General features: G+C 37.4%; 1 protein-coding gene across 1 annotated transcript in view; it reads left to right on the forward strand.

Annotated features, from left to right (window-relative positions):
- THSD7A (thrombospondin type 1 domain containing 7A) overlaps positions 1-19,404 on the forward strand; it is a 214,478-nt gene that overhangs the window by 134,949 nt on the left and 60,125 nt on the right. Inside the window, exons 8-12 of the mRNA XM_074863607.1 lie at positions 1,474-1,665; positions 11,694-11,928; positions 15,010-15,125; positions 17,269-17,401; positions 18,885-18,988. Coding sequence (XP_074719708.1) covers positions 1,474-1,665; positions 11,694-11,928; positions 15,010-15,125; positions 17,269-17,401; positions 18,885-18,988 — 780 coding nt within the window. The remainder of the gene's footprint in view (positions 1-1,473; positions 1,666-11,693; positions 11,929-15,009; positions 15,126-17,268; positions 17,402-18,884; positions 18,989-19,404) is intronic.

Here is a 19,404-nt window from a genome sequence, read left to right on the forward strand (position 1 = left end):
TTTATCATTAAATTATAGAGTACTTAATGATTATTTCTAAGAAATGTTTTGTTGTATTGAGGATTTATGTTCATTGCGAATGAGACTTGATGAGACACTATTTTGTTGACATTAGCTAATAAAAAAAGGGTTGATGTAATGGATCATAGCAAGTGCAGTGCTATAGACACTCTTGTTCAGTCCTATCGAGATCACATACGCTTCAATAACATTTCAGTAGAGGAATCATAATTCAACAGAAGGTTTTATGCCCTAGTACAGCAAGGATCATATAGCAGAAAAGACATTCAGATACTTTGAAATGTTATGCTTTACAGAAAGTGAAAAAAAAAGGTTTCCAGTTTACAAATGAACTGGCTCTTCCCATGCCGTGATTGTACATGATTAACAGGGCCTCGAAAGTCCAGTGTGCTCTTAGATGCAACTTTTTCAGTTCCATAAACTGGCATTACATATTGGGATACTGCTCAGTTCCTGGTGCTTTTCATTGCAAGCGGTTTCTGCAATTGGTTTGTGTGATAACAATTCTAAAACAGTGAATCCAAATCCCTCCCTCCTTGGTTAATTTTTTCCATCATGTGCTCCCAAGTGAAGATTTATCCTAATGCTTTTTTCACTGTCAGTGAGACTTACTGACCTCAGAATATGTGGTCATTTGTTCATTCCTCACTTAATGGATATTAACTGATTTGATCAGGAAATCATATGTCACCTTACAAAACTAACTACTTTGAGATTAGGGTGCTGTTCAGACAGCTCTCAGACACAGTGCTCCCACGATTTCCTTACTGAAAACAAAAGCAGCCCTGCTACTTAAACACTAGCTAGTATTTCATGAAACAATTTATACCAGCCTGGATCTTTTTATTATAATAAAATGTGTACATGGATGTAACAGAATACATAGATCTTTTTATACTTCTATGACACAAAGGGTGATGTGTTACTGGTTTGCTAACAAATGAAGATCTTTCTGACCAAAGAACACAGACTGCAGTTTACCGCAACTCTCTTCATCTTTTGATGCATACCTGCAATTCAAAGGCTGAATTGTGGGTTATAAAACTGGCTAAGCTCTAAGTTAGAATACTTTTCCCCTTCTCCCACAAACGTGGATGAAGACTGGGTGGTTACTGTACGTGCATTTTCATGTACGCAGTTTTCCATAGGTGTGTTATATTCACTGTTACTCAGATTAGGATTTTCTGTGGAAACAGATATGTATTAACAAAATGAAAGCCTAACGACCACCCAGGCTGACATTCACTTCAGCAGAATATCAAATTAAACTAGCATTAACCATGTTCTTCTAGAATCAAGGCAGAGGAGACAAATCATTTTAATAAAAAATCTATTTACCTTGTTTATATAGAAGAAGAGAATCTAATTTATTTGTGCACCCATCTGGACTAGATTGCTCATTTTAAGTTAATTTAACAAATGATCGACTACTGCTGGCCTTTTCTTTCCCAGGAGAAGAGGTTGACAGACAGCTGTGTAGAGATGCTATCTACCCAATCCCGGTTGTCTGCGAAGCTCCATGCCCAAAGGACTGTGTGCTCAGCATGTGGTCTGCATGGTCCTCCTGCTCACACACCTGCTCTGGCAAAACCACAGAAGGGAAGCAGATGCGTGCCCGCTCCATTCTGGCATATGCAGGTGAAGGTAAGGTCGCATACTCTTGCAGACTCTTGTTTGATTGTGAATTCTCAACAGTCTTTGTAATGTCAGAGTAATTTCTTGATGGACAGAAACTAATTATTAGATGGAGTTGTGGTTTTCTAAATACAGAAAAATCATTTAAATGCTTATCCTACATTTACTTATGGTGCCTAAAGCTGTTTTGAAGATGAGATTTTATTTTGTTTACTTCAGTTAATTTTGCTATTTTTCATTATTCTTCACAATGTTACTGTTTTGATTTCAAATAATTTGGTTTTCTCATTTTCTATTAAAATTAAACAAGGCAAATGTTTTATCCTATGCGGACCTCTATGAAAGATATTTATAGAGGATTGTTAGTTACCCTAATTTAGGTCCACTTTGGAAGAATAGAAGTATAAATGCTGAAAAGATGAGATTTTTAATGGGTTCAAACACTAACAAATGGCTTTTGTAGCTTCTTAGCTCAAATTGGTAACAAGTGTTACCCCATGAATGGTTTCCATTCATGCAAATGGTCCTTGCGCAATGTCTGCAGCAAATACAAAGAGAAGACACAGCTGGAATATTAAAGGAGAAGAAGAAAAAGGTTTTAGATATAGGTTCAAGTCTATTCTTTGATGATTTTCCATGCTTCCTATAACTGTTTTTGCTTTGTTCTTAAGTATTTTGGGGGGTAATAGAGCAAATGTATTCTATATGTAACATGGTTCTAAAATGGCCACATCAGGTATGCACGGGTCCAACTGGTAAAATGCCTTGTTCAACACTGGAAGCACGGAGACACAGCCACTGAAGAGTTCTTGGAAATGTTTACTCATGTGTATTAATGACAGTAAAGTTAAATGCCTTCAATATAAAAGGATTATGTGCATGGTTTAGTTCTTCTTTAAACCTGTAAAGCATTTTATTACTTCAAGTTAAGATGAAACTTAGCTGAAAAGTGAAAGCTGTAAGGTATGGAAGTAGTGAAACAGAATATCTGTTTTGAGAAATGGAAAAAGAAAGGGGCAGGCTTCATCATATACCAAAACACTTCTCTGTTTGCAAACACGGTTAACTTAATTGCTAAAAGTATACTGTGTATTTGGCAGAATTTGGTAATTGTAAAAAAAAAAATAAAAAATATAGCAGAGCAGGCACTTTCAGCCCTTTCCCTGAAAGGGATCTTTGCTAGAAGAGAAAATCAGAACTACATGCATTTTAGTAGGTGATTCAAATAATAAATTACTTAGATGGATCTATGTAACAAAGCAGAAATGCTCTTGAAATAAGAAACAAAATTGGGTTTATGTTGTCCCTTTTTTTATAGTGTGTCAAATGAACTAATTTTGAGGAAAACACAGAGCCATGTTTTCATATGATAATTCAAATAAACGTATATTCATGTGATTCTTGCTTTTCCATGTAGGTCAAGTTAATAGATTTTCAATATGCTTATGCAGTTTTCCTGGAGACAGAAATTTAGCATCCTGACAAGCATGCCACAGAAGCGAAAACCTAAATTACTCCAGAAAATTATTCCACTTTCTTGTGCTTCTTTTTAAAAAGTACTCATTTTATTCTGACTTTGATACTTAACACAATTTAAGATATTTTACAAGGCTGCAGATGCAGCAAAGCAGTTAAGCATAGCCTGGATTTCAGGTATGTGAATTTTGTTTGTCTGTTGTGCAATGATTAGAAACAGCACTGAGTGATCACAAAGACTGACAGGTCTCAAACCACACAGGTAATAGTGAAGAGATCCCTAAACTACTGCTGAGAAAGCTAACTCATTACCTAGATGTTGAAGTGCTTGAGCTTTGCCTGAACCCTGGCATCTTTACCACTACTCCACTATGAGGTTATGTGCCTTTTTTAAGGATACGAGCTGGTATGTCTACCTAGTTATAGCAATTCACTCACATCTTGGTCAGGAATCTTCAACACCATGCTCCTGTGTACTCTGCACAAACTCCAGAGAATAAAAATATATAAATAAATAAAAGAACCTTCCAAGACAGCCTGTCATTACAACCGTACCTGGAAGGTACTTTTCACTTTTGCTTGTAATATATTCAAAAAGTATCAGTTTAGCTTTTATTTTATATGTTTCACTGAAATTAGACTTATTGTCATCTTTCTCCTCATATGTCTCTTATGCCTTTTAGTCATTTGCTGCGTGACAAACAGCTGAATGACTATTCACCTCCAGAATTGTGTGATAGAGATTAGCTGTGTTCCCAAAACATAAAACACTGATTGTGTAGTTGGTGCTGGGAGGTCATTTTATGTTCTGGGGGCACAGAATATATTCATAGAATCATAGAACAGCTTGAGTTGGAAGGGACCTTAAAGATCATCTAGTTCCAACCCCCCTGCCATGGGCAGGGACACCTTCCACTAGACCAGGTTGCTCAAAGCCCTGTCCAACCTGGCCTTGAACACTGCCAGGGAGGGGGCAGCCACAACTTCTCTGGGCAACCTGTTCCAGTGTCTCACCACACCCACAGTGACAAACTTATTCCTTCCATCTAATCTAAATCTACCCTCTTTCAAATTTAAAACCATTACCCCTTGTCCTATCACTACACACCCTTGTAAAATGTCCCTCCCCATCTTTCCTGTAGGCCCCCTTTAAGTACTGGAAGGCTGCTATAAGGTCTCCCCAGAGCCTTCTCTTCTCCAGGATGAACAATCTCAACTCTCAGCCTGTCCTCATAGGAAGGTGCTCCAGCCCCCTCATCATCTTCGTGGCCTCCTCTGGACTCTCTCCAGCAGGTCCATGTCATTCTTATGTTGGGGGCCCCAGAGCTGAACACAGTACTCCTGGTGGGATCTCACGAGAGCAGAGTAGAGGGGGAGAATCACCTCCCTTGACCTGCTGGCCACACTTCTTTTAATGTGGCCCAGGATACAGCTGGCTTTCTGGGTTGTGAGCACACATTGCTGGGTCATGTTGAGCTTCTCATCAACAAACACCCCCAAGTCCTTCTCCTCAGGGCTGCTCTCAGTCCATTCTCCATCCAGCCTGTATTTGTGCTTGGGATTGCCCCGACCCATGCGCAGGACCTTGCACTTGGCCTTGTTGAACTTCATGAGGTTTGCACAGGCCCACCTCTCCAGCCTGTCCAGGTCCCTCTGGATGGCACATCCCTTCCTTTCAACTTGTTGACCGCACCACACAGCTTGGTGTCATCAGCAAACTTGCTGAGGGTGCACTCAATCCCACTGTCCATGTCACCAACAAAGATGTTAAACAGTGCCAGTCACAGCACTGACCCCTGAGGAATCCCACTCATCAGTGCTCTCCACCTGGACGTGGAGCCATTGACCACAGGTCTTTGAGTGCGACCATCCAGCCAATTCCTTATCCACCGAGCGCTCCATCCATCAAATCCATGTCTTTCCAATTTAGAGACAAGGATGTCGTGTGGGACAGTGTCAAATGTTTTGCACAAGTCCAGGTAGATGATGTCAGTTTCTCTTCCCTTATCCACCAATGCTGTAACCCCATCGTAGAATGCCACCAAATTTGTCAGGCACGATTTGCTGGACTGCCATGACTTCTCAGATATGATGGGTAGTGGCTTAGGAACTTCATCCGCCTTCAGGACTCGCAGATGCATCTCATCAGGTCCCATGGACGTGTACACCTTCAGGTTTCTTAGGTGGTCTCAAATCTGATCATCTCCTACAGTGGGCTCTTCATTCTCCCAGTCCCCGCCTTTGCCTTCTGTGACCTGGGTGGTGTGGTTTTAGTCCTTTGTGGGGAAGACTGAGGCCAAAATGTTGTCAAATACCTCAGCCTTCTCCATATCCCAGGACATATGTTCATATACTGAACACCTGTATTCTGCTGATATTAAAAGGAGGTTCCACATGAACCTTTTTTGTGAAACAGTTCTCAGTTGTATTCAGAGCTTATAAAAGTGCACATTATTGTTGATGAAAACTCTGTAAACATCATGTATAACTAAAAATCCCAATTCTCATAAATGTAAGACCAGTAATTCCATTTACACATTAAATCTGACATTTGAAAACACCTATCAGTTTCTGTTCAGGTGAATAGTCCCACAGGTGTTCCCTTTTGGATTTTTGAACCTTTCCTTGAACTGTTGGTGTGAGAGACAGACCAGGTTAGGTAAGCCATTTCATAGTAATTCCTGTATAATATAGCCATGACATTTGAGAGGTTTTGTTCAGATCACAATAGGACAAATATATTGTACATAAATATATACAATTCCAACGATATCAGGATTGTACATTAATTAATGAAAGAATGTGCAAGTTTGATGCCAATCTATGAATAAGACTAAACTTTGCTTCTAAAATGGTATAAGGAGTCCAGGTTTATCACTGTGAGCCCTTGATCACACGCGTCCTCCTGCTAGTCATGAAGAATTCAGTCAGTGTGCCTGGGAACATGAAGGCATTGCAGTCATTACATACGCAAGGAGTATTGCAATCCCTCAGAGTAACTGAAGTGCTTAATTCTTGTTCATTGGGGTACTTAAACATGAACACCCCATTGAAATTTTTGAGGATCTGTAAATACATAGGAAATAGGTTCTTTTATCTGGATCTCAGGTGGCTTCTTATCGAAGTATTGCCTGTGATTGTTCAGTTTTTCTCCTCTTTGAAATAAAAATACTATATTCTGTCATTTTGCTTGTTAGTGACTATCCATGATAAAGCTATGTCATTTCACATTAAGACCTTTTTTTCCTTCTTACTTCCCCGCTATCTATGCTGCTGAATTGATTTGAAGAAACCGTCAAGTTAGCATAACTGGCCACCAGGAAACAGCCACAGTATAATCGATTTTCTTGGATGACTTAGAATAGGAATAATTCAGTAGTATTACAATAATTCCTTGGTGACAAGAATAGCTTCATAGGAAAAATTGAAGCCATATGTAAATTACAGTAGAGACAAAGTTTTCTAGTGAGATGTGGGATATGATTGCTCGTCTAGCACCACACGGACTTCTGCTTGAGCCAGAAGCTGACCTCAGCCGTATGCCCTCTCATCAGCATTTCCTCATTCAGGACAACACTTCTTCCACATTGTCAAACCATACACTGCAGAGCCTCAAGCACAGTGTGGTTATGCATATCTGGGATGAGGTCATTTACTTGCATTCAGTGGAGAAAGAGAGCAGTCTCTTTCCTCAAGATAAAGATTTGCTGTGATTTGTGAGATGACTCCATGTGGAAACTTGTGTCACAATAACTGTTTTTTGGTATCTTTTCTGAGATCATTGTCCTCAGCTTGAAGGTTTGAAAGGTGAAGTGATTTATAAATTTCCCTGTCTGTGAGCCTGCCTGTAGTGGTAGCTCATTTGTGTCATTGTCAAATACATCTTCATGGTACAGTAAGAAACTCAGGAAAGTCACTGTCTCAAAATATAAAATGACAGCAAAGGACATAATGATGTTCCCTGATACATCATATGGTTGTTCTGCATAAGTCTAGTAAAATCATCTTATACAGCTCCGACAAACCCTACATTCAACAGAGACAGGCTATTTTTGGTTTATTTTCTGTTTAATATTTCTGTTAATTTTTTAAGACTACTTTACATAGGCCATGACATGAGAATAAAAAGTACTAAATGAGTCTTAATATTTTAGTAAATAGTAGATATGCAGATAGATTCTGCATTGATTATACACTGCATTGATTGACATTGCTAAATCAGTGTCATACAGCATAACACTAATGTTGTGGATACATTTCATGTTTTATCAATAGTAGATGACTGACACTGGTTTTGAAAAAGTAAAGATTAAAAAAAAAAGCCCCACAAGTCAAATTCAAAGAAGAAAGTAATCTGATTTAAAAGCTTAATTTAATAAAATGAGAGTGAAGGATGATTTTGTTTGAAATATTCTCTTAGGGCAGGGATGCATATGCATAGTAATGTTTTACTATGACTACTGTATGTTCATAGATCAGCAAAGTATAATGCCAGAAGGATTATTTAGTGTGACCTCATATATCACAGACTATTAAACATTGCTGAGTTAGTATAGAATATCAGTTGTCCATCTCATCAGGTATTCTGTTTGACATGGGCCAATAACTCATACTTATCACATATCTGCAAGATTGATTTACTGAACATGTAAGGAATAGCTGGATCAAATGAGTTTCTTCTCAACTCTAGGCAAATTATGGTTGATATGCTTTAAAATTTTATTCCTGCTGAAATTCCAGTGCACTTTGACTTCATAGTTGCAAAAGGAGGAGTTATACTTAGGGCTTTTTAATGTATTTACTTCTCTTACATATGTTGCATTTGTTTGGTTTAAATTTTTGTATTTTCCTGTCTTGAAATAACACTGCTGGGTAATTAAATTTGAAAGCATAGAATTGACACATTGTTTTTGCAGCAAATTGCTTATTCACCAAAGGATCAGTTTTGGAGAAGACAGGGATTTTCATGAGTTTTAATTGATTTCAGCTGAAACACGAATCAAAAAAACCACTTAGTTTTGGAACTGGGGAACCTGAATTTTCAGGCTAGACTTTGCAAAGTGACCTGGCACCTGTGAGTGAAGGTGAGCCAGGGGAGAGGATGTTACTATGCTTCCCCTTTTGCTCAGGAGCCCCTCAGTTCAGATTCCTGCTTGGAGAGTGGAGTCTGGGATTCAAATCCTATCTAAGAAAGGATTTGAGGACAGACCTCTCATCTCCCATGGATGCACCCTAATTCTCATCCTGTTGCATAATATAGGACAGGTCTGCTTGGTTTGTATAACTGATATGCACCAGGTGAGGAAGTGTGAACATTTGCAGAACTGGAACTGGAGATCTGCACCAACAGGACAGTCTTTGTTCTTATGTCAGCCATCTGCACGTACCGACCATGTCTATCTTTGGGAAATGTGGCTGCCTAGAAGAATGTCTACCTCATTCCTACATCAAAGAAGAAATGAGTAACACCTCACTTTCTAGATTGCAAGAGGCACTTCAGTTGCATCTGTTTTCTCAAACTTTAAGATTATTCCAGCTGTTTTGAAATGCATATATAAAATTACATGCATCTGTAAAATGAGCAATAACAAAATGATTAATTAAAATTATTCTAAATGCTTTTAAAAATGTTAAGCATTTTGAAATTTGGAAGTTATGAAGACAGTGTCACAAAAAAAAGACATAAAATCCAATCTTTGAATATCCTAGAGCGAGATGTCTTACCCATTACCAGCTCCAAATCAGGCAGAAAAGCAATCTAAGCGTATGACAATTCTCTTAAAGCATTCAAGGAAACTACCCTCATATCTCTGCTATTTTATGAGCAATATGCAAGTCCCTCTGTAAGGCTAGCCTTTCATTGCCAAGTGTGCTTTGCTTAAGTATCCAAAACCACAAAGAAATGCTTCAGCTTGAACTGTTTGTTGTACCTTGAAATGACCATTTTTAGTACTGCCAAGCAGTTATTTACAGTCATCTGATCACATATAATATAAAATTTATTTAGTAGTGTATGTTCCTTTTCATGTATTCTGATAAAATTTAATGTCTATTTTATTTTTTCCATGATATGCATTAATTTTTATATTCCTGTCAAGCCTGTTCTCAGTCAGTGAAATGCATTTAAAGTTGAGCAGCCCTGATCTTGTTACCCCTACACAGACGTTGTTAAGGTTATCTGTAACTGCCAGTTTTCCAAGTCCTCCTGCTTTTTCTGTACTATTTTAATTTGAGAGAGCACAAGGCAATGCTGTTTTCCTGGAGAGAATGGCATACTGATTTATAAATAAATAGTATATTTTTTATTATTACAAAGACTTGGTACTAGTGATAGTTGTTTTATATTTCAGTAATACTATTTTCACATTTTGTTCATTCTTTACACAGTTTTTTAACTGGTGGTTTAATCTGAACAGAACTGGATTCCCACTGAGCTGCAGACATTCATGCCCCAATGTTTTTAATTTACAAGTCAATGTCACTCTCATTTTTTCCCTGAATATACATTCTTGCATAGCTGTCAAAACTGAATCTAAGTTGTCACTTTATTCTCAAATGCCTTAGGAACTGGTGGCTATGGCATCCATTCCTGGGGAAACATTTCTTCCCACACACCCCCTCTTTAATTTATGAATTCGCTTAAATATTTCCCTTGTGTTTCTTCTTGAGCTAACATCAGATGGAAATAATTAATCTATTAACCTTTATTATCTCTTCTAAATTCTCCCTTTTGTAACACTTGTACTGGGGGAGCATGTCTAGACTCCTCATGTGGATTAATTTTCTCTCCCATGCCAAATAATTTGTGGCTTTACTATCTTTGATTTTTTTTTTCTTTTCAAAATGTACTCACTTTCCTAATTTCCTTGCTTATATTTCTATCTGCTGGTGTTAGCTAGAAGATTTTTTATTTCCTGAAGGAAAGTGCTTGAATATGTTTTTGAAAGTTATTACATAACCATAATTTTGTTTTATCATTTGTTTATTTATTTTTTTAGGAAAATGCATATGACGTTTTGTTTTGATGCTTTGCTTATTGACATATATTTTAAGAAATTCTGATACACTTGAGTTGCATCCATTCTGAGCCAAAAAGCAATTTAATTCCAGTCATTGTTTAATTACATTCACATGTTTTCAGGTTTTTCTAATGCCCCTTTGCAAAATTTAAGATTAGCTAGTCTTTGGCATGACATCTCAGCTAATATGATGTTTACTGTTGCTTGGTTGCATCAATATTTTTAGCCCAAAGTCAGAAGTTTAAAACATCTCTATGGAAATGATTTGAGAATTTGGATTTTGTCCTGTGGTTCAATTAGAATGGCCCTTTCCTTACATTTGCTGCAGATATAGCACAAAAGCAACTTGAGGTATAAAGTATTTTCACTCTTGTGACACTTGACTGACTTGTGTTGGAGCACTTGAAGTATCCATCGTTTCTTTGATTACATTTAGTTGTTTATTTCATTTCTTTCAACAATGAGTGCTTAAAACCCCTTCCCTCTTGCATGTCTGTGGAGCAGGAGGTCAACCTAAAGTTCAGTGTTGGGATATAAAGGCTAATACACTTTCTGACATGTGCTTGGTGTGAGCATACATTTTTCTTTTTACAGAAAAGTATGGCTCATCTGCAGTAACTAATAAAAAAACTCCTCTTTCAGTTATCTTTCTTACTGTTCTTGTCTTTTAGGGAAAAACTGAAATGTTATTTAGAATTTCCCTGGCTTTCCATCACTTGGAGATAGGAGTCCAATTGTTGCTCTGTAGGCCATGAATGTTTAAATTAATTCTTAAATCTAAATTCTGTATGTTTAGTAACACCAGAGGTCTAGCAGATATGCTGTCTACTCACAGGGCTAGACATCTAGTAGCCTGTGATCAAGTCTAGGAGGAAAGACCTCCTCTTTACTCATGGAGGATTTGGGAGGCCAGATTAGCTTTGAAGTGCTTGAATATAAGAAACTGAACATACTATCTGAAACCAGACACAACAAAGATGGCATTATCTGAGCTTTTCTTCACAATTATTGACACATGAATGGATTTTAATCTTAACGTGCAACAGCCTTTGTTATTTCAATCTGGACCTGAAATTGCCAGCTGTGCCATCCTCTTTGGTAATTACGTAACATGGAAAAATATCCACTGGGAGCTAGAACAAGAGCTCCAAAAATCTTTTTAATTGATCTGTGAATTAGACATAAACAGTGATCTCTACACATACATAACTAGGATATTTAACCATTTTTTCTGCCTAGAGCCTTCATACCTCCTTATGTGATCTCTTACAGTCTCTTTTAGAGAACCCCAAAATAAAAAGACTGTAGATTACTTCAGGTACATTAGTGTGTTATAGAAGTTTTGTGTAGTCTGTTGACTGAAGTTTGTCAAAGTCAACACTGGGCATATGAAGAGGAGGAGAAAGGAACATTTCTTTCATGTAATCAAAGTGACAGTATGTAACTGATAAGATTTCAGAGTGGGTAATGGCTTGGGGTTTTTTTTAATAAAACTCTGTTTCCTTCCACTACATGAACTTTTGCCCTGTTTTACTGTTCCAGGAGGAATACAGTGCCCAAACAGTAGTGCACTGCAGGAAACGCGCAGCTGTAACGAACACTCTTGCACTGTATATCATTGGCAGACCGGCCCATGGGGACAGTGCATAGAGGATACGTCTGTCTCTGCTTTCAACTCCTCTGCCAGCTGGAATGGGGAGGCCACCTGTTCCGTGGGGATGCAGACAAGGAAGGTCATCTGTGTTAGAGTCAACGTGGGACAAGTGGGCCCAAAAAAGTAAAGATCTTAAAAAATGTCTTCATGCTGTAATTATCTTTGGATTTTGCTGCTTGATATTTATATCACCAATGACTGCATGCAAAGACAAAAAGAACCTGTTCTTTGTGTTCTCATGAGGGAACAATTCATCTTTTAAATATGCAAAACTGAAGCTACAGGAGGAATATATAATACCTTTCTTACTATTGATTTTTATGGGTGATGTTTACAGCTGCTGACAGCTGACTGACTACTAAATCCAACTGGCTCCTTGCCATCATCAGGTTGAGTCGAGATAAAAGTCTTGGGGTATGTGTGTGGTGTGCAGTGCAGTACCATTTCCAAGATCCTTGTATCTACAAGCAAGCGGTGCACTATATGGATTAGTGCAGACCCATGCGAAAGTACTGTTTTGGATCTAAACACAGTATAACCCATGTAAGTGCGTATTCTCAGAAGCAGATGAAGGTGAAGCATGGTGCAGCTCTGACAGAGCATTAGTTTGAAACATTAGTTTGAACATCAGTTTGACAACCTTTGTGAGGTTTTTGTCCCCTATACATATTTTTTTAAGAGATCCCTTTGGCCCAATGATTTAATTTTACAGTTTAATATATAACCAGGGTTAAATACAGATTAGCTGCTAGTAAAATGCATTTTATAATATCTTCATGCGGTTTGGCAGTCTGTAAATATATCCCACTCAGGACAGATTCAAAGCTGGAAGAGCTGATAGCGGAGGTCATTTAGAAAGTTCATGAGGCAGCTATTCTTGCACTAAATATTTGCACAGTGCCTGCCGTTTGTTGCTTTATTCAGCAGTAGACTTATCCCTAATTTATTTTAAATGGAAATATGGGGAATAATACCAGCACATTCAGTAATCTAAACTGTTGTATATGTGCATTAAGTTGCTGTTCTATTCAGTTATGATACCATTATATCTTTTATTTGGTACTCATTTTACATTTTAAAAAAACCTCTAATGATTTATCTTCCTTTTTAAACCTACTGTTAATGTCTCTGCCTTTGATTTGACCTTAAATTTTGGGGAGGAGGGCTGTTTTATTGTGTCATAAATGAATCCTGTGAAATGAGAAAAAAAGTCTTGGTTGATCCTTCAAATTGTCACATTAAAATCACTGAATCGTTTTTAAAGACCCAGACATTTAACATGAAAATGTAAATAGGAACCTTGTTTTAAACTCCCCTTAATAAAAAGGATTACTGTGATACGATACAATCAATATTATTGCCTTATCTTCCTCACAAGTTACAGACTTCAGCTTGTATCTTTTCTGTTTAATTTGACCTTGAGTAAGGACTGCAAAAAAATCAATACTTCGCTTTAAGCCATATATACTAAATACAAACAATATAAAAGATAGAAACGGTATTCTAATTGAACTAATTGCCTTGCCGAAGGATCTGAAGAGGAATTGTTATGTTCAGTGCTGCTGAAAGATGAAGTTCTCAGTGAAATAGTGAATGTGTATAATTCAGATTTTTTTGTATGCTTATAATTTCTGTTGTTCTTTAACAAAAAAGCCATTAGTAGGCCAATGTTCAATACTTTTCAGAAACTTTTAATTTTAACCTTAGAGAAAATTTCTGAAAATATAGTCAATATATGTGATTGGTGGCAGATGGTTTTTTTAAAGTGTACCTGACCATATATAATACATCTGTGTATACATAACCTGATTTTATGAATCACATAGAAACAAGGCACAATTTGACTTCAAAATGTAGAGAGAGCTTACAGAGAGGTGATGGAGATTTGTGCTGCTACAGCTAGGATATTTCATGGTCTTTCACATTGGTATTTTAGGGGAGAAAAGAGAAAGAGTGGAGATGTCATTAAAGAGAGCACCAAGAAGTCAGTGCTGACTCACAGTAATGTATCATACTCTGAGAATTTTATGTGAATTGACAGAAAAAATGCAGAGACAACTGATGGAAATCATGAACTAGCAGGAGTTATTGCTGAAGAATATGTTCCTCTGAAGCTGCAACTCAACTTTTCTTCTCCTTTTCCCCTGCTTCTCCTGTCACACTGCACAGGCATAGTTCTCCACTGAACATGGAGACCACATTTTCTTGGAAGTTCACCATTACACTCACCTGTGCTCCCTTCAGCCTGGCAAGAAAGATGCCTTGCGCAAGCTAAGCTTCACCAGCTGATCCAATCCAAATATAGAAGTGGTCTCTCATCCCTCTGGTCCCAGATGCCCAGCAGCCACAAAAGGAAAAGCTAGTCATAGTAATGTTTTTCTGTAATGAGGTCTAAAATAAGGAAGTGATATTTTTCTTACCTCTTTACTGTATTCCTCTGACAGTCCACAGTCTGTATGCTTTTAGGGCAATAGTATTTTTAAAATTACTTTAAAGAATTTGCAGTACTTCTGCAAGAGTTATTGCATCATTTTGAAAACAAATATTGCAGCATAGAGTTGTTTGTCCTTGATGAAAAAATAGGAACACAGAATGGGGAAAATTACCTGGGTTAATGAGTCCCATATGTGGCAGTCCAATAATCCCCTTTGTATGCTGATCAAGCCTCTTCCTAAAACAAGTGAGGCTTTCTGTCCCTTCTGACTCACTCTTTCAGTCTCATTGATCTGGCAGTTTCAAACCCTTTTCTGGTTTCTGTCATAGTCATGGCCAGCTTATACCTCTTTGTTCCTGGGTTAGCAGTGTTATTTGGTTTAAATATGCCTTCTTCCAGAGTTTATGCTTCTGGTAAATTTATGAAGAACTAAAAATGTATTTTGCTAAGCTAAACTAGATGGCTTTTCTTCATTTTCTTCATTTGGAAGCTTGAAAATAACACTCAAAAGGCAGAGTCTGGAATGGTGAGTGAGAAATGATGATTTTTTAAAGTAAAATCCCCAGGTGCAGAATGGCACCGGTTTTGGCTTCTATTCATCTGATATATTTAAATGCTAATAGTTTTTATTTCTGTGCTCCATTCTGGTGAATTCTGAGCAACTAGCACTCCACTTGTGTGCCTGCAGGCATTCAGTACCTCTTGTGATTCACGACTTACTCCAGAATGATCATTTATTTGATAATTCTTCTTTTTCATTTTTTTTTTAGATGCCCTGAGAGCCTCCGACCAGAAACTGTGAGGCCTTGTCTGCTTCCCTGTAGGAAGGACTGTATTGTGACTCCATTCAGTGACTGGACGTTGTGTCCTTCTTCATGTCAAGAAGGTAATTTTATCCATTGTGTACTAGTAGACAGATTTTAAGAAAAAAGGGAGTTAGACTAGCAGTCACTTCTGGCAGAATGCTTATACACATCTCCTTCTGACAGAGGACATAGCTGGTACAGCAGCTGCAGGGAGGAAATAGTGTTTTTACTGAAAAGAATAGTTATTTCTATGCATTTTCTATATGTATCTGGATTTTTTTTCCCATTTTGCCTACTTTTATGTTACAAAGTCCTATTAGTATATTCCACTGATAAAGAGATGACTAGACGCATATCTCTTAGTGTAACACCAAAACAGATACTTGCACAATCGTAACATTTGCATTGTCAGATTATAAAATGGTCAGATTTGCTCTTTGGAAATACATAGGCTGCTTACTCGCCAAAAAAACCTGAGGCTTTATATACCAGCAGATAGGTAGGTAGGTAAATAGATAGATACATTTGCATATGCTTATAATTTTGGGTGGTTTCTTCTACTCCAAGGAAAACCGAAGGAAAGTTAATAAAAATCAGCAGGCTTTAAACTGATGTTAATGCTCTGATTTAAACACATTCCAGTACCCTACTTGGCAAAGCTCTTAAAAACAGTGCATGTCTCCCCTGAATTTTTATTACTTTGAAATCATACATGAAGTTAAAGTGATGAGTGGCTTAATATTGCCCACATTTTTGTGTCTTATCTCTTTTAAGCTTAATAGGAGGTGTTTTTCTAATATGTACTATTACAGACAGACTCTCTAATACCTCGTGTTCCACAGGGTGCTAATCCCTGTGTGGGATGTGGTGATTACTCAGAGCTACCATATTACCAGAATGTAAGATATTGTTACATCAAATATACACACTTCGAATGTCATGGCCAATTCTTTATGCTTTATAAAGGACACAAGCATAAAGGCATTTTTGCAGTAATTCCTATTAGTGCTTTCTAACAAATAAGGGTTAGGGAATTAAATTTGAAAAAGAACAGAGAATTAAGACCATTGAATCTGAATCTATGAAATGGTTATTTATTATTAAATACTGTGTTGTTTTACAGTAGCATTAATCGTTCTTTCTGAAATATTTTCAATAGGGTAGATCATCTTGGACAAAAATGCCAACCTTTTCTGTTCTCATTTCTGTGGGTTTTAAGAAAGTTATTGATGCAGTGAGCATATCTTCATGAATATTTACTGCAATCTAGCATTCTGTAAAACAGTATATTTGTGAACCAGTACAGGCATTTTGTCTATTCAGTGAGTCAAACTCTTTTTATACTGCACAAACAATTTTTATTTCATGGGGTTTACCCATTTGTGTCAGCAAGCTGGTCAGCAGCTTTGCTAGGCTGCACGTCTGTCTTGTCCCTTGTGCCAGTTCCTGGCATCTCCTGGAGCTGATTGACTTGGGAGTGGAGGGTTTCCTCTGCATTGAAAAGCAGCCAGGTGGTGGAGAGCCACCACCGGGATTCTCCTACCGCTTGCTCCTAATTACAATTGCTTGGCTGTGATCCAGCATGCTTCTGTATTCAGACAAGCTGCAGCTGCTGTAATAACCCACCCAAAGCTGATATCAACCCAGTCAGCCAAATGTCTGTGCTACAGCTCTCTGGGGGGGAAAAAAAATAAAAAAAATAAAAATCCAAGATTTTTACCCGAAAATATTTGTGTATTAGGTATTGCTGTGGAACTAATATAGATTTTTGTCTTTTCTCTTAATTTTCTGCCTGAAGAACTGATATCTGAAGATGACTGGAATAAAAATTCCTACAGGATCTATTTACAGTTTATCATTAATAATGAATTACTATAATAATTAAAGACTGTAAACTGTAAATTAATTCCAGAGTGGAATTTCTCTTTCTGGTTTTACATGGAAATGATTAGGACAAACTTACACTTTGAAACTGTAAAGTGTAACACCAAACAGCTGGTTTAATTTTTGTTCACTTGAACTGTGTATTCATTTTGGCTGTATATTCCTGGCCTTTAGCTGAGATTAAAGTGGTTTATCTGTTAGGCTTAGTTTTCTGCTTATGGACAAAATAGTATGTCAGTATTACAATGATCAGTTTGAGTACTTGTTTTGTTAAATTTCCCCTAATTACTGTCATCCCCGTATAGTAACAGACAAAACAAGCTCTTCTACTCTTTGCAGGGGGTGTCACAGTAAGGAAACAGTCCCGTCACCGAGTCATCATCCAGCTCCCCGCCAATGGTGGTCGAGAGTGCCCAGACTCTTTGTTCGAGGAAAAGGAATGTGAAGCGTCTCCCGTCTGCTATAGCTACAGGTAGTGTTAATCAACCAGAGACAGCTCAGACATGATTTTTCAATTTGTACTACCTCTAAAGCTTGCTGAATTCCACTTCATAACAGGAGTTTTTTTTCTAATATGCACTACATAGAAAAATAGGATACATAGCTAAATCAAGGTTTCAGAACAGATATGTAGACTCAGTTGGGCCCATAGTGAATCACTGGTTCATTTTGTGCCAGTTCCTTTGCAGGAACGTTGCAACAACGAAGAATTACTTTCCAGGATAAATCTTTCTTAGCAACTGTTTTGACATTCTATATGATTAAAATTATCTTCCTTTCTAAATTATCCAAAGCACTGAAATGCAGCCTTGTTTATTTAGAAAAACTGAGTTCCGCTGCCGCACTGTGCCATGCACTGTATCCTCCATCTTTCCATCCCTCTCAGCCCTGAGAAAGTCCAGTCAATTATGCCCCCTAATATACAAAATTCTCTGTGTTGACCTAATCTTCACCAGAGAATGCTGAGGACTATTCCAACAGGTGGGGATCTCCACTGTAACTGCTTAAGAAAATTTTCAGGTGGTTTTGTAGTATCCACCTGAGTAGCATGGAAAGGTCTAGATATATGACAAGACCTGGCTGTTGATACAAAGTTTAGAAAATTCTGATGCAGTTGGTTGAATTTACTTGACAAAATTTAAAAAAAAAAAAAGAATTTTTTTTGGATGAATAATAAATATCAAAAGTATTTGTTGGAAGCCAATGTTCTGTTTCTCCACCTGCTAATTCCCATGAAACTACTCTCTGTTGCAGAGGTACAAATAGAATTTAAGCTTATTTTAGCAAAACCAAATAGAGATTAAAGAAATGTGTTGCTTTCATCCTCTGGTAAGTATTATCACTGCAAATTCATTAGGAGATCACACTGTATGTAACTGAGAGATATGAAAGGATGTAAAAGAGCATTGGGAAGCTACCAGAATCGGTACTTCAAACATCAGAGAAATATAGCTCGAGAACTTTTTCTGGTCAATACCAGAGTCAGAGTTTAATGGGTATTCAAGTCGTATAATTTTATTATTTTGTATAGTATTTTTTTGAAATTTCTTTTGATGATGTCAGCATCTTGTGTAAGTGTGTTAATGCTTTGTATTAAAGTATAAACCTGATATTGTGGTTCATATTCACTGTGTATTTGTTAGGTAGGGTTAATGTACCTTTGTACTTTGAAATCCTTGAAAATATATATGGTTTGCTTTCTCTTCCCTCCTCTGCCTCCTCCTTCTTTCCGTGTGTTCTTAATGGCCTTATCCTAAAAGGAGAAAAAAACAGGAAAGAGGGAAAAGTTTACGGTATTGTTACTGTTTGTTGTGAATGGTCTTTTACCAGTTAGTAATAATAAGCAACAGCTTATGGTGGTTTCTGACACTGTCTAGCACTTGTGCAGCCTCAGTTTTGATGGCTACAAGTTTAGATGGATTCTTTAAAGTTGATTGCTTCCACCCTCATTTCAGGTGGAAGACCCACAAGTGGCGCAGGTGCCAGCTAGTACCATGGTATGTGCGCCAAGACAGTCCAGGAGCACATGAGACTTGTGGACCTGGGCTACAAGCAAGAGGTTAGACCCTTTGTTTCTGTCATTTATTCCTCAGAAATCTATAGCTGCACTGTGTGGGAAATGCCTAAAATTTTAGTCATTATAGCGTGAGATTAATTTTGTCTATCTTTATGTGCATCAGCAAAGGAAAATACTGAATGCTAGTATGGTAGGGTACATCCTAACTGGTATTTGGCAAATGTTTTATTCATCAAATATGTGTTAATTTATTTTTATGTATAGATACAACATTAGTCACTAATTTCATGGTATTGTTTTTCAGTTTATTTCACCATCCTTACCTGAAACAAGTTTGCAGAGGTGTTTGTAGAAAGTATGTTTTCAAAGAAACAAAGAAAGAAAGAGATGGGTGACTTTATGTGCTTCTTTTTGTGAAAAAAAGTTGTGTAAATTCACCTGTGAAAATGTGACATTTT

This window comes from Strix uralensis, chromosome 1 (assembly GCF_047716275.1).
Source record: "Strix uralensis isolate ZFMK-TIS-50842 chromosome 1, bStrUra1, whole genome shotgun sequence".
In the NCBI taxonomy this organism is placed as follows: domain Eukaryota; kingdom Metazoa; phylum Chordata; class Aves; order Strigiformes; family Strigidae; genus Strix; species Strix uralensis.